Source organism: Sus scrofa, chromosome 4, assembly GCF_054392235.1.
Source record: "Sus scrofa isolate SSC_HxYL_T2T_F1_AM1 chromosome 4, Sscrofa_HxYL_maternal_Yorkshire_Landrace_v2.0, whole genome shotgun sequence".
In the NCBI taxonomy this organism is placed as follows: domain Eukaryota; kingdom Metazoa; phylum Chordata; class Mammalia; order Artiodactyla; family Suidae; genus Sus; species Sus scrofa.
In genome coordinates this window covers 25902867-25925176 of record NC_139386.1, presented here as the reverse complement: position 1 = coordinate 25925176, position 22310 = coordinate 25902867, and the positions used below count along the sequence as shown (strand labels likewise).

Genomic DNA, 22310 nt, shown 5'->3' with positions numbered 1-22310 from the left:
TACGTGGCATGTAATGCCTTTAGTTTTAAGCTATCTCAAAACAGTTTCTCTTACCTGTAAGCAGAGTTTTTCTCAGCCAATAGAGTTGCCTTTTCTAGTTATTTAAGACTGTATTTATTTGGAATCCACCAATAAGTTGATATTAGAAATCATATAACTTTTTAATTCTACTGCTCTATATAGGTTTAGTAAATGTAATTTCTATATAAATATAAATAAATATATATATATATACACACACACACAGATATACATACACACATATCTACTGAAAACATGCAAGAAAATTGATGTCTCTAACATACTCAGTGTATCATTTGGAATTTTAATAGAGATTAATATAATTACACTAGAATTTATAATATCTGAAATCATCTATTCAGAGTTATCCAGATAGAATATAATCATCTAATATATGTTTATTAGCTGAATAATATGAACCAGTGTTAGTTTAACTTTGTGATAACATTTTTCAATGATTATAATAGAATTCTTAAAATGCAGAGTGAATGATTCTATTCATTTAATTGGATGACTGCTCTAAACTCAATCTTATTCATTTCCATTTCCATTATCTCAAAGGGTATTTACTAGAAAGGGCTCAGATTCTTTAGAAAATCATCTGATTTCGTGCATAAGACATTAACATCAAAATTATGAATCCTGTAAAAACATTGTCATCGACTTGATCTGTTACCAAAGCCAAGTCATGTTCTGTTTTTTTGTTTTGTTTTGTTTTGTTTCGTTTTTGTCTTTTTGCCTTTTCTAGGGCCGCTCCCGTGGCATATGGAGGTTCCCAGGCTAGGGGTCGAATCAGAGCTGTAGCTGCCAGCCTGTGCCACAGCCACAGCAACCCGGGATCTGAGCTGTGTCTGCAACCTACGCCACATCTCACGGCAATGCCAGATCCTTAACCCACTGAGCAAGGCCAGGGATCGACCTGCAACCTCATGGTTTCTAGTCGGGTTTGTTAACCACTGCATCATGACGGGAACTTCAAGTCATGTTCTGTTTTAATTTCTTTGTCTATATTATGATGGTATATGATGATGGCTAATTCTGTCCATTTTCCAAGATTTAGATCAATTGATAAAACATTTTATGGAGATATGAAGCTATATTTTCTGAAAACACTGATATAACAGAGACTGAGACACTGTTTTACACTTTCATATTGCCTAGATAAGCATAAGGAAAACAGGAAGAATTGGAAACACTATCAAATCAATGTTCACACTGTGCCTGAACTGAAGATAAATGGAAACTATTTTTAGCAAAAAAAAAAAAAAATATGGCACTTTTGGATGAGTACTACCTTCAGAAATGGATGTTCTAAGGTTCACACTGAATTTCACACAAAATAGAACAATTTAGAAAACCCTGCAACACAAGGCAATTGGGTAACGTGTAAATGGACTATTTCTATTTAAAATCTGTGTGCACTTTGGCTCCCCTTAGCCCCCTTTAATGAAAATCTTGCTGAATGTCTACATAAAATCTAAATTGGAATAAGAGAGAAAAAGCCAGCTACACATGACTAGGCATGCTAAAGAATTCTAATATAACAATCCAACACTGAGTTGTGTAATAACAGGTTATGGTTAAATTATTTATCCTGAAATTTTCCACATCAACAATAATGTTTAAAAATTATTTCAGTATTAGACACCTATTAAAAGATGAAAATCTTTAGTCTTATTGCCTTATTGAAGAGCCACATTTTTATATATTTGGTAACTCTGTCTCAGAAGTCTTTCTTTAACTTCTTCATCTATACTTTTCCTCAGTGTTCTGACTTTTTCCTGCAGAGTTTATTCATTTGCTTACTCAAATAATCTTTCTCTTACATATTAGCTACTCCCTATAGATTTTCCAATGCTTATAGTTAGCACTACTTTTTCTTTTATTTTATACCTGTGATCAGTTAGGCTGCATATTGAGGCATATTTTCCTTGTAATTCCATTTATTTCCACTATTTTGTTGCTTGTTACCTTTGTGTATGTGTGTTTGTGAATGCAGACATAGAAGCATGCTTTTTATGTAGTTGCATTAATAGAACTTGGGCACATGAAGCAAAGAAGCCTTTTGATCTAGTGTTTTATTAAATCTAAGTATTTATTTTAAGTACCCATTTGATGAAATAACTCAGGCAAGGGAAAGATCCATACTATATGACTTCACTTATACATGGGATCTAAAAAGAATCAAAAACAAAAGCCACAGTGAGCAAGATAGTGTGGTACTGGTATCAAAATAGACATATAGACCAATGGAACAGAATAGAGAACTCAGAAATAAACCCAGACACCTATGGTCAATTAACCTTGGACAAAGGAGGCAAGAACATACAATGGGAAAAAGACAGTCTTTTCAGCAAGCATTGCTGGGAAACCTGGACAGCTGCATGTAAATCAATGAATCTAGAATGCACCCTCATACCATCCACAAAAATAAACTCAAAATAACTTAAAGACTTAAATATAAGACAAGACACCATCAAACTCCTGGAGGAGACCATAGGCAAAACATTCTCTGACATCAACCTTACAAATATTTTCTCAGGTCAGTGTCACAAAGCAACAGAAATAAAAGCAAAAATAAACCCATTGGACCTAATCAAACTGACAAGCTTTTGCACAGTAAAGGAAACCAAAAAGAAACCAAAAAGACAACTTAAAGAGTGGGAGAAAATAGTTTCAAATGATGCAACTGACAAGGGCTTAATCTCTAGAATATGCAAACAACTTCTACAACTCAACTGCAAAAAAGCAAACAACCCAATTGAAAAATGGGCAAAGGACCCAAATAGACATTTTCCAAGGAAGATATACAGATGGCCAACAAGCACATGAAAAAATGCTCAACATCCCTGATTATTAGAGAAATGCAAATCAAAACTACCACGAGATACTGCCTCACACCAGTCAGAATGGCCATCATTAATAAGTCCACAAAGAACAAATGCTGGAGGGGGTGTGGAGAAAAGGGAACCCTCCTGCACTGTTGGTAGGAATGTAAGTTGGTATAACCACTATGGAGATCAATATGGAGATACCTTAGAAATCTATACATAGAACTACCATGTCACCCAGTAATCCCACTCTTGGATATACATCCGGACAAAACTTTCCTTGCAAAAGCACATGCACCCACATGTTCATTGCAGCACTATTCACAATAGCCAAGACATGGAAACAACCCAAATGTCCATGGACAGATGATTGGATTAGGAAGATGTAGAATATATACACAATGGAATACTACTCAGCCATAAAAAAGAACAAAATAATGCTATTTGCAGCAGCATGGATGAAACTAGAGACTCTCATACTGAGTGAAGTAAATTAGAAAGAGAAAGACAAATGCCACATGATATCACTTATAACTGGAATCTAATATAAGGCACAAATGAACCTTTCCACAGAAAAGAAAATCATGGACTTGGAGAATAGACTTGTGGTTGCCAAGGTGGATGGGGAGGGAGTGGGGTGGTTGGGGAGCTTGGGGTTAATAGATACAAACTATTGCCTTTGGAATGGATTATCAGTGATATCCTGATGTTTAGCACTGGGAACTGTCTAGCCACTTATGATGGAGCATGTTAATGTACAAAAATAGAATGTGTACATGTATGTATAACTAGGTCACCATACTGTACGTAGTAAAAATATAAATTGTATTAGGGAAATAACTATTAAGAAATAATTTAAAAAACCAACAAAAATCCAATTGATATAAAAAGATATCAGATCTGTGGTTGCCAGAACAGGGTGTATGTGTGTGTATGTATATATATGTGTGTGTGTGTGTGTATACATATATATGAAACCATTGTGCTGTACATTTTAAACTTATACAGTGATATATGTCAATCATATCTCAGTAAAACTGGAAACAAATGATTCAAAATTGTACTTACTTGGAATCCAAATGTATTGTTTTGAGATCCATGTCGTGGCACTCCTGGGTTGTCACATGAGGTACGAGTGGGTTCTAAAATAAAGATTAAAATGTAATATTCCTTTAAAAGTTAAAATTTTATTTAATTGTAAATCTCTTCCACATAAAATAATTATAATTAATTTTAAGATATCCTGGATTTAATTAAAGGGCCCTAGATAACAATAAAGAATATAATCTCATAGATCTCTCCATAGACAGAAGCCTGCTAATCTTAAAGCAAGAAATCTAGGTACACTGAAGTTTTACATGAATTATGCAATTCTTGAGCCTTGAACCCTTCTAATATAAAATCACTTGACATACAGTTAATTCTATGAATAAAGTTAAGGGAAAATGAAGGATATGAGAGAGGAACACATGCATAAAATATTTGTTCAAGGACTCTGCTCAGTTATAGTCACAAGCAAGGTAATAGTTCCTTCAAGAAGTAAATTTTTTTCCCAGAAACATGACTTAGTTCTTTGGATTTTTCAGACACCTGTAGGGGATTCAGGCATAAAAATTGTAGGGTTGTCTCTTAGTTGGCTGCTTGTATGACAGGTTATTTGGTTAATTTACTCAATATGGAATTTAATTTTAGGAGAAAAGAGAACCCTCATACATGGTTGGTGGGAATGTAAATTGGTATAGCCACTGTGGAAAACAATATGAAGGTTTCTCAAAAAACTAAAAATGGAATTATCATATGACCCAGCAATTCCATTTCTGGGTACATATCTAAAAAAAAACTAAAACACTAATTTGAAAAGATACATGCACCCCAATTTTCATAGCTGGATCATTTACAATTGCCAAGATATGGAAAAAACCTAAGTGTCAATCAACAGATGAATGGATAAAGAAGATGAAAGTATATATAAACAAAAGAATATTACTCAGACATAAAAAAGAATGAAACTTTGACATGTACAGCAACATAGATGGACTTGGAAGGTATTATGCTAAGTGAAATGTTAGACAGAAAAAGACAAATACAGTATAACTTACATGTAGAATCTATAAAAACACAACTAGAGAATTAAAAAAAAAGAAGCAGAAACACAGATATAGAGAACAAACCAGTGGTTGCCACCAGAAGAGGAAATGTGGGGGGATAAATAGGGGTAGGGGATAAATAGGGGTAGAGGATTAAGAGGTACAAACTATTATGTATATAGTTTATGTATAAAATAAGACATAAGGATATATTTTACAACATGGGAAATATGGTCAACATTTTAAAATAACTATAAATGAAGTATAACCTTTAAAAATTGTGAAATACTCTACTGTGCACCTGTTACATAATATTGAACATCTACTACACTTCAATTTAAAAAAGATAATAATCAAACAAATTATAGGATTATAGATATGTACTTAGAGCCACTTTGAAATCAATGTACCTTTTTTTATATTTTTGAATCAAGTTTAATTTCATTTGAATATGTTTTATTAACTATAAAGATCTACATAAATATTACTATTCATGCTATTAATCTAGAAGTTATTTTTCTTTTTCATTTCATTGATAAATAGGAAAACTATTTCAAGTGCTTCTTCTGAAATTTTTAAGTACTAAAAATAATACGTTTAACAATATTGTTTTTAGTGCCTGCTAAATTCTTTTATATTTTACATTTTTTCCACATTTAGCTGACTATATTTTATAGGATAAAGAAAATCATTAGATGTCACTACTACCCATTCACCTCAAAAGTACTGAACGTTATCAATCTCTGCTTAATATTACCTATGCAGTGAGGTGATGAACCACTCCAAGTGCCATCTGCTTGACATATTCTAGTGCTCGATCCCACTAATATGAAAGGAGAGTTGCAGCTGAATGAAACCTCTGATTGGTATATAAAGCTTTTGCCTTCTCTTTTCCCTTGGGCGGGTATGCCAGGGTCACCACAAAACTTTGCTGGAAGTGCAAAGAAAGATAATTATACAATGATTTACATTCATCAGACTAAATGATTTAGAAAAATAGTGCAGAACTGGAGTACTGCATTAATGTGACATGCTACCCATGTTAATCTACCCCAATGAAAAAAAAAAGTTAGCTTTGTCTACATGAATAAACCTTGACTATTCAACCCAGCATTATATTTTTTAAAAAAATTAGTCTGAGTCAAATATTTTCCACCAAGTAGTTCACCTTAACAATTGTGGTTTTTTGTTTTGTTTTGTTCTGTTTTATATTGACTAGAATCAAACCGCATATTTGTATACATAGGCAACAAAGTTGGAGTGTGTTCTTGAAACGGCATGTGATTCAGATAGCTCTATTGGAAATAACCCATAATGATCTATGGTTTATGGTAGAAGATTTTTGAGTGTTTTCTGAAGAGAGAAGAAGGCCATCAGAATCTAAATCCACACAAAACCAAGGAATCTCCATATTCTAAAACTACTGAAGAGAGCAACTTGACAAAAGTCCTAAACAAATTGATTAGATGATTCCATTAAACAAATATTTTTAAGTATTAAAAAGCAGCCATTATTCTAGGTAATTTTAGGGGCTTGGACCTATTAGTAAACAAACTAAGTTTCCTGCGCTTATGGAGTTTATGTTTTCGTGAGGAAAGCAAACTAACAAATATAATTAATAAGTAAAAAAAATGTAGCATGTGGGAAGGTAATTTCTATGGGGAAAAATACTGAGAGAAGATCAAGACTGTGTCTGTGTGGATGTGATAGATGGGAGGAATGGTAGTGGATCTGAATAAGGCGGCAAGGGAATCTATCACTGGAAAAGATTTGGAGGGAAAAAAGCATTTAGCCATGCTGAGCTCCCAAGAGACAGCATTCCAGTAGAGAAAGAGCATTGTCAATCCCTGTGCTGGGTCAAATCTAACGTGTTGAAGGAGGAAAATGGCCAGTTACGTTGGAGTAGAGTAAGCACACAGAAGTGTAGCAGGGATGAAATCCTGGTTTTAAGTCTGGTAGATAACTAAGGCAAAGTATACTAGAACAGATGTTTGCATTTTTTTTTAATTTTAGTAAAAAATATGTAACATATAATCTGCCATTTTATCTATGTTAAAGTATACTCAGTTTTTAAATTTGCAGATTCAGCGCCTGAAAGCTTACTTCCCTGTTAGGCAAACAAATAACCAAATATTTTAAAGTATAAAGGCAACCTTAAGATGGTTATAGGTTGAGCGACTGTAAAATGCATCATCTCAACCAAGGTAGTTTTGAGAGAAAAAGAAGGTCACATAACAGAATAAAAAAGAAATGCTCCCTGTAATAAATGAATATCCTAATTATAGAGTACCTCAGTCTAAAGCTAAATGTTCAAAGAAAGACCTTCATCAGATTTTTTTAAACCTCTTTATAGAAGCTATTTTTTTTCTTTTAAAACAGTTAAAATGAAAAGGTAATCATAAAGTAAATATTAAAACAAAACCAATTGGAGAAATGTTCAGAGTAAAGTAACACATGTAAAATAAACATTAGTTATTTTTTTTTTAATTTTCACCATTTCTTAGAAAAGCTTAGTGAAATTTGGCATCCAACCACTTCTACCAATATAACATAAACCCTAAAGTCCAGAGTCCTTGTTTTATTAGTCTTTGTATCTTTAGCACTTTTTTTTTGACCATGCCTGTGGCATGCAGAAGTTTCCAGGCCAGGGATTAAACTGTCACCACAGCTGTTACCAGAGCCACAGCAGTGACAAACCTGGACCTGCTGAGCCACATGGGAACTCTTTTAGCACATTTTCAATTCTGAATATTTCCCCAGTGAACATTCTCAATGGGCATTTCAGTTTACCAATCATTTCTATCACTAAGTTATTTCCAAATCTACTTCTGAAGTATTTCTGTTACATTTTTTTCCTAAGTCATTCATCTCAGAATCTTATCTTATTCAGTAAGAAAAGAAAGGAGAGATGCAACTATATAAATCCTCAAACTTCCCATCATTCTGTCTGTATTCTACTGTAAGATTTTCATGTAATAAACCAGACAACCTCTTGGTGTTAGGTTTAGAGGCTTAAGATACAGGGTTAAAAGACTTCAGTTCACAATGGTAATCCATTCATCTGTCATGGATATTTAGGTTGTTTCCATGTTACATTTAGAATGGATTAGCAATGAGAGCCTATTGCATACCACAGGGAACTATATCCAATCTCTGCATAGAACATGATGGAAGATAATAAGAGAAAAAGAATGTATATATGTGTATTCCTAGGTTACTTTGCTGTACAGCAGAAATTGGCACAGTGTAAATCAAATATACTTTAAAATTAATAAATAAATGATGCTAAAAAGGCTTCAGTTCACACTGATTTAAACTTTAAGATAAAAAGCTATAATGTGAACAAACTTAAGCAGAAAAAATGTTCCTATTTATTAACTATCTAAAGGGGATGAATTTGCCTATTCAATAGATAACAGAATTATCTCTTATGTCTACCTTCTCTGAATTGGAACTTATACTCTACCATTTACTAGTAATATGACCTTAGGGCACATAATAAAGCCCTAAATGATGGCAGAGTTACCCAGTGTCCTTACAATTTGTCCTCTCTCTCTGAGCCTAAGTATCATTATCTACTAAAATGTCATAACAAACCATAGTTACCCAAGAGTCCTGTTATGTGTAGTAAAAATAATGTATGTAAAGCACTTGTAACAGAGTTAGCCTTATTATATTTGGATGTTTATTACAATTTAAATGTCAATACTGGGTCTTTTGTGGGTCCATATAAATTTTTGGATTGTTTTTTCTAGTTCTAGTACCCAAATGACATGGGTAATTTGATGGGGTTTGCATTGAATCTGTTGATCGCTTTGGGTAGTATGGCCATTTATACAACATTAATTTTTCCGGTCCATGAGCATGGGATATCTTTCCATTTCTTTATATCATCTTTGATTTCCTTGATTAATGTTTTACAGTTATTAGCATACAAGTCTTTCACCTCCTTGGTCAGGTATATTCCAAGGTATTTGATTTTTTTCAGGTGCAATTTTAAAAGGTATTTTATTTTTGTATTCCTTTTCTAATATTTCATTGTTAATATACAGAAATGTGATTTATTTCTGAATGTTAATCTTATATCCTGCTACTTTGCTGAAGTTATTGATAAGTTCAAGTAGTTTTGGGGTTGAGTCCTTAGGGTTTTCTGTATATAGTATCATGTCATCTACATACAGTGACAGTTTTACCTCTTCTCTTCCTATTTGGATGCCTTTTATTTCTTTTGTTGGTCTGACTGCTGTAGCTAGGACTTCCAATAATATGTTGAATAACAGTGGTGAGAGTGGGCATCCTTGTCTTGTTCTTGATTTTAGTGGGAAGGTTTCAGGTTTTCCCCATTGAGTATTATATTTGCTGTGGCTTTCTCACAAATGGCTTTTATTATGTTAAGGTATGTTCCCTCTATATCCACTTTGGTAAGAGTTCTTGTCATGAATGGATGTTGGACTTTGTCAAATGCTTTCTCTGCATCTATTGAGATGATCATGTGGTTTTTGACTTTTCTTTTGTTAATGTGGTGTATGATGTTGATTGATTTGCATATGTTGAATCATTCTTGTGAACCTGGGATGAATCCCACCTGGTAGTGGTGTATGATCTTTTTTATATGTTGTTGTTCTGAGGAACAAAAACCAAGAAGGAGACATAACTCTCCCAGACTTCAGGCAATATTACAAAGCCACAGTGATCAAAACAGTGTGGTACTGATATCAAAATAGACATACAGGCCAATGGAACAGAATAGAGAACTCAGAAATAAACCCAGACACCTATGGTCAATTAACCTTGGACAAAGGAGGCAAGAACATACAATGGGAAAAAGACAGTCTTTTCAGCAAGCATTGCTGGGAAACCTGGACAGCTGCATGTAAATCAATGAAACTAGAACACACCCTCACACCATCCACAAAAATAAACTCAGAATAACTTAAAGACTTAAATATAAGACAAGACACCATCAAACTCCTGAAAGAGACCATAGGCAAAACATTCTCTGACATCAACCTTACAAATATTTTCTCAGGTCAGTGTCCCAAAGCAACAGAAATAAAAGCAAAAATAAACCCATTGGACCTAATCAAACTGACAAGCTTTTGCACAGTAAAGGAAACCAAAAAGAAACCAAAAAGACAACTTAAAGAATGGGAGAAAATAGTTTCAAATGATGCAACTGACAAGGGCTTAATCTCCAAAATATACAAACAACCTCTACAACTCAACTGCAAAAAAGCAAACAACCCAATTGAAAAATGGGCAAAGGACCTGAATGGACACTTTTCCAAGGAAGATGTATAGATGGCAAAAAAGCACATGAAAAAATGCTCAACATCCCTGATTATTAGAGAAATGCAAATCAAAACTACCACGAGATACTGCCTCACACCAGTCAGAATGGCCATCATTAATAAGTCCACAAAGAACAAATGCTGGAGGGGGTGTGGAGAAAAGGGAACCCTCCTGCACTGTTGGTAGGAATGTAAGTTGGTATAACCACTATGGATATCAATATGGAGGTATGTTAGAAAACTATACAAAGAACTACCATATGACCCAGCAATCCCACTCTTGGGCATATATCAGGATAAAACTTTCCTTGAAAAAGACGCATGCACACGCATGTTCACTGCAGGTCTATTCACAATAGCCAAAACATGGAAACAACCCAAATGTCCATGGACAGATGACTGGATTAGGAAGATGTGGAATATATACACAATGGAATACTACTCAGCCATAAAAAAGAACAAAATAATGCCATTTGCAGCAACATGGATGAAACTAGAGACTCTCATACTGAGTGAAGTAAGTCAGAAAGAGAAAGACAAATACCATATCATGTCACTTATATCTGGAATCTAATATAAGGCACAAATGAACCTTTCCACAGAAAAGAAAATCATGGACTTGGAGAATAGACTTGTGGTTGCCAAGGTGGAAGGGGAGGGAGTGGGGTAGTTGGAGAGCTTGGGGTTAACAGATACAAACTATTGCCTTTGGAAAGGATTAGCAATAATATCCTGTTGTATAGCACTGGGAAATATGTCTAATGACTTCTGATGAAGATATACACATATATGTAACTGGGTCACCATGCTGTACAGTAGAAAATTGACAGAACACTATAACCCAGCTATAATGAAAAAATAAAAATAAAAATATAAAAAATACAATTTAAATGTCGATAGTATTTTTATTATTTGCATTTTAATAGAACCCAAAATAAAATACTACATCAAGAAACTTTACAGATTTTCTTCATTCATATCAAACGTAATTTACCATAAACTCATCTTTGTATTATCTTCTTGTCCCTATCTATTCTGAAGTAGCTGTAGAATATCCAATGTCATTTAAAAAATATTGGTCCCGATTGATCCTTAGATTGAATCAGAATTTTAAGGGCCAATTTGTGCGACATCAACCTTGAGGCATTGGAACATATTTATTCTAATAAATCATGTTATCTAGAAAGTACTTCTTCAGATATTGCATAAATTGCAGTCCAACAGATCACAACTGCAGAAGTAAATCAGTTTTATCTTTACACTCAGTACTAGTGGTTAGTAATACCTCTCTCTGTAGTGAATGTGATATGATCAGATGGGCCAGCAGTATGGTGTTATACATGCTCAGAATTTGTAATTACTTCATAGGAAGCTCTTCAAATAAACTGTGCCAAAGAATTCATAATAATTCTTCAGTTATAATCATAATTCTAAATATATATATATTAAACATGTATTTTATACTAAAATATGTGATTCATTCAAAAGGATATATATACATAAATAGATGGATGCCCTGTTATAAAATGACTACATATAAACTCAACGTCAACTTAAAAATTTCCAATACTGTTCAAACTCCTTATGAGTTCACTCTCAGATAAAAACAGCCCTTTTCTCCAGCCTTGGATGACAGAATTTATCTAAGCCTGAACTCTACATTTCTAATTTTCATACATTTCTTGATAATTTGGCTATATTCATACACACACTTAAGCACTGAATTGTTTAATTTCACCACTAAAAACAATACTGATATTAATATTCTTGTACACATCTCCTTTTGTGCATGTACAAAAAATTCATGTAGGACATATACCTAGAAATACGATTTCTAGGCCATAGACTCTGCATATCTTAAAGGTATAATATAACAGCAACAACATTTGTAAATGATCATGTCAATTTACATATCTATCATGAGCATAAAATAGGTTACACTGCTACACATCCTCAACAACAGGAAACTATCAAAAAGTCATTTTTTTCAGTCCTTTGATTAAGAGACAACTATACATGTCTTTTGCCCACTTTAGCGTTTTGTCTTTTTTGTTTTAGGAAATATTTATATATTCTATATATTATAGCTATTTTTCATGCATATTGACTATATTACCCTATTTGTGATTGGCCTTTTGATAATGAGAAATGTGAAATTTATAATGTAGCTTATTTTTTCAACTTTTTCAGTTATGGCTGGAGCTTTTGCATCTTATTTTAAGAAATTCTCTTTTATTCCCAGGTCATTTAGAAGTCTTTAAATGTTTAAAACTTTTAGATGTAAATCCCTAACAAATTTGACATTGATTTGTTATTTGCTGTGAGATAAAGATTATGTTTTTGTGTAAATGTGTGTAAACTAATTGCCTTGTTGCATTAATTGAAATGTCCAGCCTTTCCCCACTGATTTGTCCTACATCAAATATCAATAAATGGTTCTGTTCTCTTTATATTCTAACATTGGTTTGCTTTCTTTCCCTGTATTAATACTGTACTATTTTAATTACTATAGCATTCTAAGTTTGTTATCAATACCAGAGATATAGTAGTGAACAAAACCAAAAGTATCTATCTGCAAGGAATATAAACTTGAGTAGAGGACATCGTCCCAAAAAACAAGACAAGTAAAATGTATAGTGTTTTGCAAACAAAGCAGTTTCACCTAAAATTTAGATTCAGAGCAAAAGGAACATTATAATTGGATTGCATAAAAAAATAGTTACATTGGTAAATGCTGATTTTTAATTGAATATTAAAAATGCATGGGAATGAGTTTAACAATTTCATATTTGTTCTAGCAAAATTTGAAAAAAATATGTAACATCTGTAATCTCAGTAAAGTAGCTCTATAAGTGAAAAATGGGGAAATATAAATTTTAAGTGTGAAAATTATACTTACGTAAGCACTGTGGTACTTCCCCACTCCAGGTACCATTTCCTACACAGGTCAAAACAGCAGGAAAGGATAGTTCATAGCCTGGAGAACAGATGTAGCTAATGCTAAAGCCCCAGTCGAAATTTGTTCCTTCCAACCTTCCATTAGAGATCTGGGGAGGAGTTGGGCAGGTAACAGCTGTAATTACATTAAAAGTGATTAGACACAGCTGTTGAAAAACCCTGGGTGTTTTTAAAAAAATAAATATCACTAGAATAAGCATATGTGCTAATTTAACCTTTTGGAGGACAATGTAGTGTGACAAGTTTTATTCTCCTGGTCGTATTCCTAAAACATCCCTGGAATTAATCCCTCTAGGATACAACTACTTCTTGGCAACATAATGGCTACTGGTTGTCAGAGATTCTCTTACAAAATAACAAGCTGTCTGACATCGAAGGGAAGGAAAATAGAGGGTGACCTTCTATGCAGTATACTACAACTGAAAAATTATTGGTTTTATATAAAATTATTTTCTAATGACCTTTAAATAGACTGAGGAGCTGGGTTGTTTGGTTATATACAGTATTAGCATTGTTGCAAGGAATTTGGAATTAATTCTGTGATATTTTTGAAAACACAGATCATATATCTTATTCAAATCCAAATTGGTCCTACTAATCACTTAGATTCATATGCTAAAATTTATTTAAATGAATTATATTATATTGTTTTAAGTTCTCAAAGAAAGATGGGTTGGATGAGGTGACAGGGATGAAAGGAAGAGTACCAATTACAAAATCTAAAAATGACGAATGTTTTTATTTTGATAATTAGCAACATAAAAAATAACTTTTTGGAGTTGTATAACATCGTTATTATCAGTATAAATTAATAATATATGAAATATAATTTCTAAAACACAAAGTGTCTGTTCATATAGCTTCGAATACTAACTGTATACTTAACAGTGATCTGATTAGGAAACTGTGTAATCAATAAGATAAAGACATTGGAATTATTCTTTTGTATGGATTATATCAAGGAAAATTTTTTTTTTGTCTTTTTGCCTTTTCGAGGGCCATACCCATGGCATATGGAGGTTCCCAGGCTAGGCTCTAATTGGAGCTATAGCCGCCAGCCTAAGCCAGAGCCACAGCAACAAAGGATCCGAGCATCGTCTGCGATCTACACCACAGCTCACGGCAATGTCAGATCCTTAACCCACTGAGCAAGGCCAGGGATCGAACATGCAAACTCATGGTTCCTGGTAGGGTTCGTTAACCACTGAGCCACAACGGGAACTCCAATATATCAGGGAAATATTAAACTGGCAATTTGCAGGCATTTAGAGAGGCTCCTGAATGAGAATACTTGGTGACTAAACATCAATATGATTATAAAACAATATAAATTGACTGACGTTGAATCTACAGTATTCCACAAGTAATCCAAAAGTTGTAAAAAAGAAAAAGTATTTCCAATGGAGAAAAAATAGCATAAAGTATAAACCTATACCTATACTGACTAAAAGATTACTTCTAGATTACATTCTTTAAAGAAACAGGTCCTTCTTTTAAAAAAAAAAAGTACAGTTCTACAATTAAGGCTGATTGTTTTAAAATTACAGAAAAAGATTTCCTCCCATCCTTGAAAAACTTTCTCCCCATTCTTGACCCAAGTGGATCATCAAATTAAAGTCCTAATGCATTAAGGTTATAATTCATTTTAAATATTCAGCAATCAATATAAATGATTGTCATTGCATATCATAGAACTGATATTTTTGTTATTTTGGTTATATTATAGTTAATTATAGTTACAATAAAATATAACTTTTTGTTAAAATATTTTAAAATTCTATATGTCATTATCTAAATGGTTTAAAAATAAAAACTGCAGCACTCATTTTGTCGTACTAAGAAAATGAAGCAAAATAATACCAAAAAATGCTACTTAGGGTTGTTTTAAGTCTGCATATTAATAAAGGAAATATGCAGTGTTTGTCACTTAAAATATTGAAGAACTCGTCATACCTCTGCAAGTTGGCATTACTCCACTCCATGTGCCATTCGTAGTACAAGTCCTGATTCTCGAACCATTCAATTCCATTGTATAGCCTGGCTGGCACATATAAGAAACATTTTGTCCAACCACATAATCATCTCCATATCTCAGTCCATTGGCTGGTATACCTGGGTCTCCACAACTGATTACTATCAATATTGGATTAGAAGAGCAGATGGTTAATGTGGCATGTATTTAATGGAGAGGAATAATAAGCATACGGCATACTTAGTACATAAGTAGGGAAAATTAGTTACTATGTTCATTTTTAATGATAAAACATAAACATATTGAAACCACATACTGGCAACTCCTGCTTATGATTAGTTAGTTATTACAGATTCTTTCCATATGGTTCAGAAACTGTCATTTAGACACTGAAAAGGCTAGGTTAACATGCTATTATGTTGTAGGCAACTCTGATGTGAGAAGCCATCCTATAGGATCAAGATTTCTAACATGTGGAGTTCCCCAGTGGCTCAGTGGGTTAAGGATTTGGTGTTATCACTGCAGTGGCTTGAGTCACTGCTCTGGCAATGGGTTTGATCCCTGGGCCAAACTCTTGCATGCTGTGGATGTGGCCAAAAAAAAATTTTTTTAACATAATATTTGAAATCTATATCCCTATATATGGCTACTGAAATCTCTATCAGACTTGCTGGAGTAAGAGTATATTTTTTGCAGAGTGTCACTCAAGTGGATATTATAATACCTTTTAATTAAAACAATTCTAGGTGAAAAAATAATAATTTTTATTGACTAGATGAAAGACTGAATAAGCTATAAAATTTGAATTTACCAACAACAAGGTGTAATACATACATTGTGGGCCCAGTCTAGTGAAAAATTAAAATGCCACAGCTAGGCACAGAGAAATCAATTTCCCACTTCTACCATCTTATTGCCAGCCCAAGTGAAAGAACAATCTCCCCGAAATTTCAGCCTCCACTCTGTAATATGCTTGCTTCCTGGCATGGGGGTACGAGGTCACTGTCAAGTGCTTGCCAAATATGCTTTGTTATTATTGCCAGTCTAGGATAGGGTTAACTGCTGCCCTGCTCTGCCTCAAGACTCCATGAAAATACAAAACTCCAACCAGCCCGATCCATGCTTGCACCCAGGTCCCCACAAAGGGGTTGAGATGTGATCCTCCCTCTGCTGATGACAGGATGAACCAGCTGAGCAGAGGCATCAGTGATTTGGAGCAAGGTTGGAACAGGGAAGGCCAGGCGGGGCCAGGCACACCAGGTGGTGGTAAGCTAAAGGCCTATAACCCATTTTAAAATTATAGAGCAGTAGGGAGACAGGTTGCACATGAGCAGAGCCTCAAAACCCTTAGCACATGCTCGTTGTCCCAGTGGGCTTTAGTTACAAAATGAAAATTCAAAGATTAAATCACTGAGAATTTTGAGACAGAAATCACAAAGCATTAAACCCCAATCACAGGAGCCCTTTGAGCACAAGTTTCTATCAATTGCATTAGTACATAAACCAGGCCCAAATTCTATTATATACTATTCTCATTGTTGATGTCACACAAAAACTTTCCAAAAAGACTGAAGACAGCATAGAAAACAGAATTAAGTCTAAACATAGCACGTAAGAACAAAGCATAACAAAGGTCATATGTAAGCCACAAAAGCACTTGTTGTTTTAAGGAATTTGACTTAAGTATGATTGACTAAATGCTTTCTGGCAGCTAAGAGAAAAAGGAAAATACAGAAGGTTATACTTTTCCTTTTCTGGAGGAAAAAACATGGCATACCCAACTTTTTCTTTTTTTGCCTTGGAATCTTTTTTTTTAATAAAAGGATACATAATTTTAACAGATGAATCTAGGTTATATTGTCTCATTTTTATTTTTAATTAATAGTTCCCAGTATTGGGGAAGTCTAGGGTTAAAGATTAAAAGCAGAGTAACACATGGAAGTCCTTAACGGCAATGAAATTACATTTTTATTAATTTACCATTAAAATTATGAAAGTCAAGATTTCTGATATATTATTATAATCTCTTGAGCATAAACTTGAAGGCCATGAATAACAGCATTTAAATAAAAGAACGATATTCACAATACTCCACCTGCTAATCCTCACAGTGCTCAAGAGTTTGCTGAGATAACACCCTTTGCTTGTTTCCATCTGACTCCTAATAAGAGTTCTGTATATAGCATGATTTTTGTTCTTTTAATTATTGATGAGGAAAATATTTTTTAAATTATACAACTGAGTTGGATAAGAAATAAAATCTCACATTTACCAACATGTCATTTCTTTTTGCATTTTTAAAATTTGTAATCATATAAAAATGAGTTTAAGCCTTCAATTTATTTTATTTTACTTTGTAATTTTTATATTTTTAATCTAGACTAAAATTAAGAATAAGGAAAATTAAAGAGAGAATCTACAAATTTTTGTTGTTTTTTGGGGCAGCATTTTACAGATTGAATTAGAATTCTGGCGACAAAGAACAGTTAATCCATTTATGAGGCACCTGAGATGAGATGTAGCCATAGAAAGCGAGGACAGAGGGTTTAATTGAGGGAGGCACCGAGGAAAAGTTCTGCATGTCTTGGCAGTATCATGAATGAAATGCCTGATAATGACTTCAGAAGGATTTGTTTGGAGGCTTCCTAATGAAGCAAAGGCCAGTAAAAGGGCATTTTCAATAGTAACAATCTTTGTAAATAGCACCTGCTGCACGAGTCAATTCATTCACCCCTAGCTTGTTTTCAGCAACAAAATAGAGGCTTTTGGTTTGTCTAGGCAAAACCTGAGTCGTAGCTCTTTACAGCTTTACCCTATAATTCTAAGTGCATAACAACAGGTGGTTATTCGCTAACAGGGTTTAATGCAAGAAAATCTTTTCTAAGGTCACCGGAATCCCTATGCACATAGGACAAGTGTGCAAGCACATGTGCGTGTGCACACACACACAGAGACACACACATCCCAATAAACTCCATGAAGACAGTTTTTTTCTCTTTCTATACTACTGTATTCTCCGAGCCTAGTCTAGTGTATGACTCATCATAAGAGATTTAAGCAAATTTTTTAAAGAATAAATGAGTGAATAATTAAGGAATGATTAAATAGCACACATTCTCCAAAACATGTTATTTGAAAAATGAGAATTTGGTTTTGTGGGTGCTTTTATCATTAGCCTCTATCATGTAATTGATGCCCAGTTGGCATAATTTATGATAAAAGTAAAATATATAATATCTATACTAAATATGAGATGTAATTGTGATAATTCTAGTCAAATCTGTGCCACTTCAAAACTACTTTCTCTTTTCACTTCTTAAATGAGCATTACAAATAGACATTTTGAAATAAAATTACCCACACTTCTATAACAGAATTCATTTTTCTCAATATCTAATGAACATTTTTACATATTAATACAAATTGTTCCATGTAGCTTGTTTTTAATGATATGATATTCCCTTATATGGATATACATGCAATATGATTCATGTAACCAAACCTCTGTGACTGATATTTGATTTATTCTACTGTTTTCCTATTGGACACAATGCAGAAATGGACATTCTTGCTTCGGCATTAGGACACACATGCTTTGCTGGGTTTCAAGCCCAGAACAGAGTTCCACTGTAGCAGAATGAAGTTCCAGAAAGGTGGTTAAACCATTTTCCTGGTATCACTTTTGATTCTATGCAATCTCCCAGTGCAAAAGTTAGTTTCCTTTTTATATCTAAGTTTTCTTAACTTTAACCCTGGCACTACTGACATTTGGGACCAATTAATTCTTGGCTGCTTTATGCATGGGGGATGTTTAACTTTGATCTCTACCTGTTAGATACCAGTAGCACACTCCACTCGCCTGTACTGTGACAGACAAATATACCTCCAGAGATTGCCATGCATCCTCTGGGGAGCAAAATCACCTGTGTTTGAGAACCACTGAACTGAAGGATAACTCTCTCTCCTTGAGAAGACTTACATATAATTTTAGCTCCTCTTACCCCAGTTTCACTCTGGGATAGCCCCCAGCTTTCTCTTATGTGAGACTAGCCTATCTCCCTGATCTATCTTGCACAAAAAAGAAATCTGTGAGAATTCTCAGACTGGTACACAAGATTGGGTAAGGAACATTTCTGTGCTGGTTATCTAGAATAAAAAGCCTTAGTTTCATTTATCAGTGGCTATGATTAAGTATGTTGTCCATGGCCCAAATGACAAAACTTGCCAGATGAAGGACACATCATTGTTGAAGCAGAAGTGCTAGGAGGTTAAAAAAATAATCCAAGACATAAATAAAATAGATTTATTTTTTAGACCTGACAGCTACTCCTTACTTGACAAGCCCTCTCCTGGCACAGATTGTATCTTCTTCCCAAAATCTATGTACTCTGAGTACCAAAGTTGGCTCTGCCTATTACACCTTGTGAAAAGTAAAGATTACATACAATTAATATGGAAGCAGTTTTGTATTTTAAAAATGTGTTTTTAATGAGTATTTACTTGTTCTTAGATTTTAGATTTGTCTCTCTCAGTCTGAACAGTACAAAAAAAAATTTCACCAAATTTTAAAAAATCAGGGCACTGTTTACAACCTTCCTGGTATTGTGGCAAATATCTTTTCCTTCCAGACTGGTTTAGTTCCATGGATGTTCCTTAACATTTATAACTCCTCTGCCAAAGTGTTCATGATATTTGGATGCATGATCTTGATCTCAAGATATTTTCTTACTCCCCCATGAGAAAACTAGTTATTTTGGGGTAACTTCACACTCTAGCACTGGCAGTGGTTTTGATGAGGAACCGTCCAGAGATGCAGAAAGACAGGTGTAGAAAAGAGGGAGGAGTTCCTGCTTTTGAGCCATACTCTTAGTCTAAGATTAATTAAATGTGTAATTTCTAAACTCATCTGTAACCTGAAGTTGATGAATATTAGCAATTAGAATTTATGTGGTAAACATTATCTTTCACCAATATCTATAATAAGGCTAGATGTGAAGGGGAAAATAGGGATGTTACCATTATTAAATTGTTTGTTCCAAAAACATTTCCTAAAATCATGACAATGGACAAAGCAAATCACAGCTGATACATCTATATGTGTGATTGGACAGAGGTTTTTAAACAAGAAACGGAGTGCATGTGTTTGTGTGTGTATGTTTTGCTGCTGGGCAATCAAGCAAATAAAAGCCACATTTGCAAATCATCCTGGGGGGAAATTCTCAAAGGGCAAAAATGCTTGAAATGCCAAAATATTTCACTGCCTTAAAATACTAGAGAACAGAGTGTGACCTTACTTGTGGGGAGCCGAGAAAATACAAGGAGCCAAGGAAGGGAGCTTGCCTGAATGGTGCAAAACCAAGGGCAGGCTCCTAATCAGAAAAAAAGGACCTTGCCTGAGGCAGAAAAACCTGAAGGCAGGTTCCTAACCAAGGAAGGGAGCTCACCTGAATGGTACATGCCGACAGGGTCTCTGGACAGGATAAAAGCCTGCCTGAACGGTACAAGCTGAGGGCAGGCCTCAGGTTATACAGCTCTCATTTTGATGTTTATGGGGAAGAATTGGGGCTTTCCTGGGAAAACAATTTCCATGTTTGCGCTGGAGAACATGGATTGTTTCTCAGTTCACCTAGTCTTTCCTGTTGTTTTGTTTGTTATTCAGTTTTCCTCAGTCTTTCCTGATTATTTGCTTATTATTCTTATTTCCCATTCTTATTTTCCTGTGGTGATTTGTGACTTAACAAAATTACAATAATAATATAAGAAGAATTTCATCCTGTAGGACTTTCCCCTATTGAAATCCGACTTAATTAAAAACATAGTGTTTATCTACTAGCCAGTTATACAGTAAACTTTAGAGTTAGGATTTTAATGAAGTCCATAGAAGTTAGACATATATTATTCTTGATCAAAAGAAACCCAGCTGTGAGTTTTGTCCTTGATTTTAGAAACTTTTAGTGGCAACTGGCTAAGTTGATTTGTATTTTCTCATACTGTTTCCCTGCCAAGGACACTTTGAAGATAGACACTAGTCTGAAGACAAAATTTTTTGTGTCTGTAACTTCTTCAGCTTGTGGGAATTGGCTGGCCATGAGATGGTTTGTACTGGGTCTCCTCTTTCCCACATGATATGCTGTGCCTGTTTGTCCTTGAATTGTACTCTCTAAATTTAGTTAAACTGAAGATTTTAAAACATGACATATTGCTACTGTACCATGTGATCAAAAAACAAAGCCTAAAATTAACCAATGTACCTTTAACACTATGATGTAATCTGTAGTGAAAAACTGTCTATATAATTAACCACTTATGCCAATAAAGTTTGAGCAATCCAGCGCTCTGAAAGAAGGGACAAAGAGGCTGTCTCCGTTCTTTTGCCAACACTGTCCATCTCCTATCGGGATGTATACACCCTGGCTGCTGGACCTGGTTGTTGGAGCTGGCCTCCAGCACATACTGAACTACTTCTTCTCAGTACATGCCAAATTGCTCAATTACAGTAGATTCTTTGCAAATTTTTTTTTTTTATTAACTGAATCTATAAGTCATCCAATTCTCTTATACCCATGGTTCTCTCTTTCGTTGAAACTGCATTTGAGATAAATATATACTACTATTATAAATAAAAAAATGAAATAACATAGTAAAAAACAGATGTATGTGGGGGGACACTTAAAGTGATCAAATTTTTATTTCAAAAAGTAGAAAAAACCCAAACATTTAATTTTTACTCTCCTCTAACTGCTATAAATGGATGATCTATTCAATGATGTCTCAAGGCTTTTACTAATTTTCAAGGGCTTATTTCTATTCTTTCCTAGTCAAATCATCCTATATTTAAACATGTATATGATCAATCTTGTTTTTTTTTTTTTTTGTTTTGTTTTGTTTTTTTTTAGGGCCACACTAGCAGCATATGGAAGTTCCCAGACTAAGAATCTAGTCAGAGCTGTAGCTGCTGGCCTAAACCACAGCTACAGCAACATCAGATCCACCTCGCATCTGTCACCTATATCAGAGCTCATGGCCATGCTGGATTCTTAGCCAATGAGCAAGGCCAGGGATCAAAACTGCATCCTCATGGATGCTAGTCAGATTTGTTTCTGCTGTGCCACAGCGGGAACTCCCAATTTTCTCTTTCAATTGATATTGT

At 34.2% G+C, this 22310-nt stretch overlaps 1 protein-coding gene across 5 annotated transcripts in view; it reads right to left on the bottom strand.

The window, feature by feature from the left end:
- Nucleotides 1–22310, bottom strand: part of CSMD3 (CUB and Sushi multiple domains 3) — a 1221352-nt gene that overhangs the window by 36371 nt on the left and 1162671 nt on the right. For all 5 annotated transcript variants that reach the window (XM_021090582.2, XM_021090584.2, XM_021090585.2 and 2 more), the window contains 4 exons: nucleotides 15142–15321; nucleotides 13130–13303; nucleotides 5697–5870; nucleotides 3921–3994 (listed from right to left, as the gene is read on the bottom strand). In XM_021090582.2, coding sequence (XP_020946241.2) covers nucleotides 3921–3994; nucleotides 5697–5870; nucleotides 13130–13303; nucleotides 15142–15321 — 602 coding nt within the window. The remainder of the gene's footprint in view (nucleotides 1–3920; nucleotides 3995–5696; nucleotides 5871–13129; nucleotides 13304–15141; nucleotides 15322–22310) is intronic.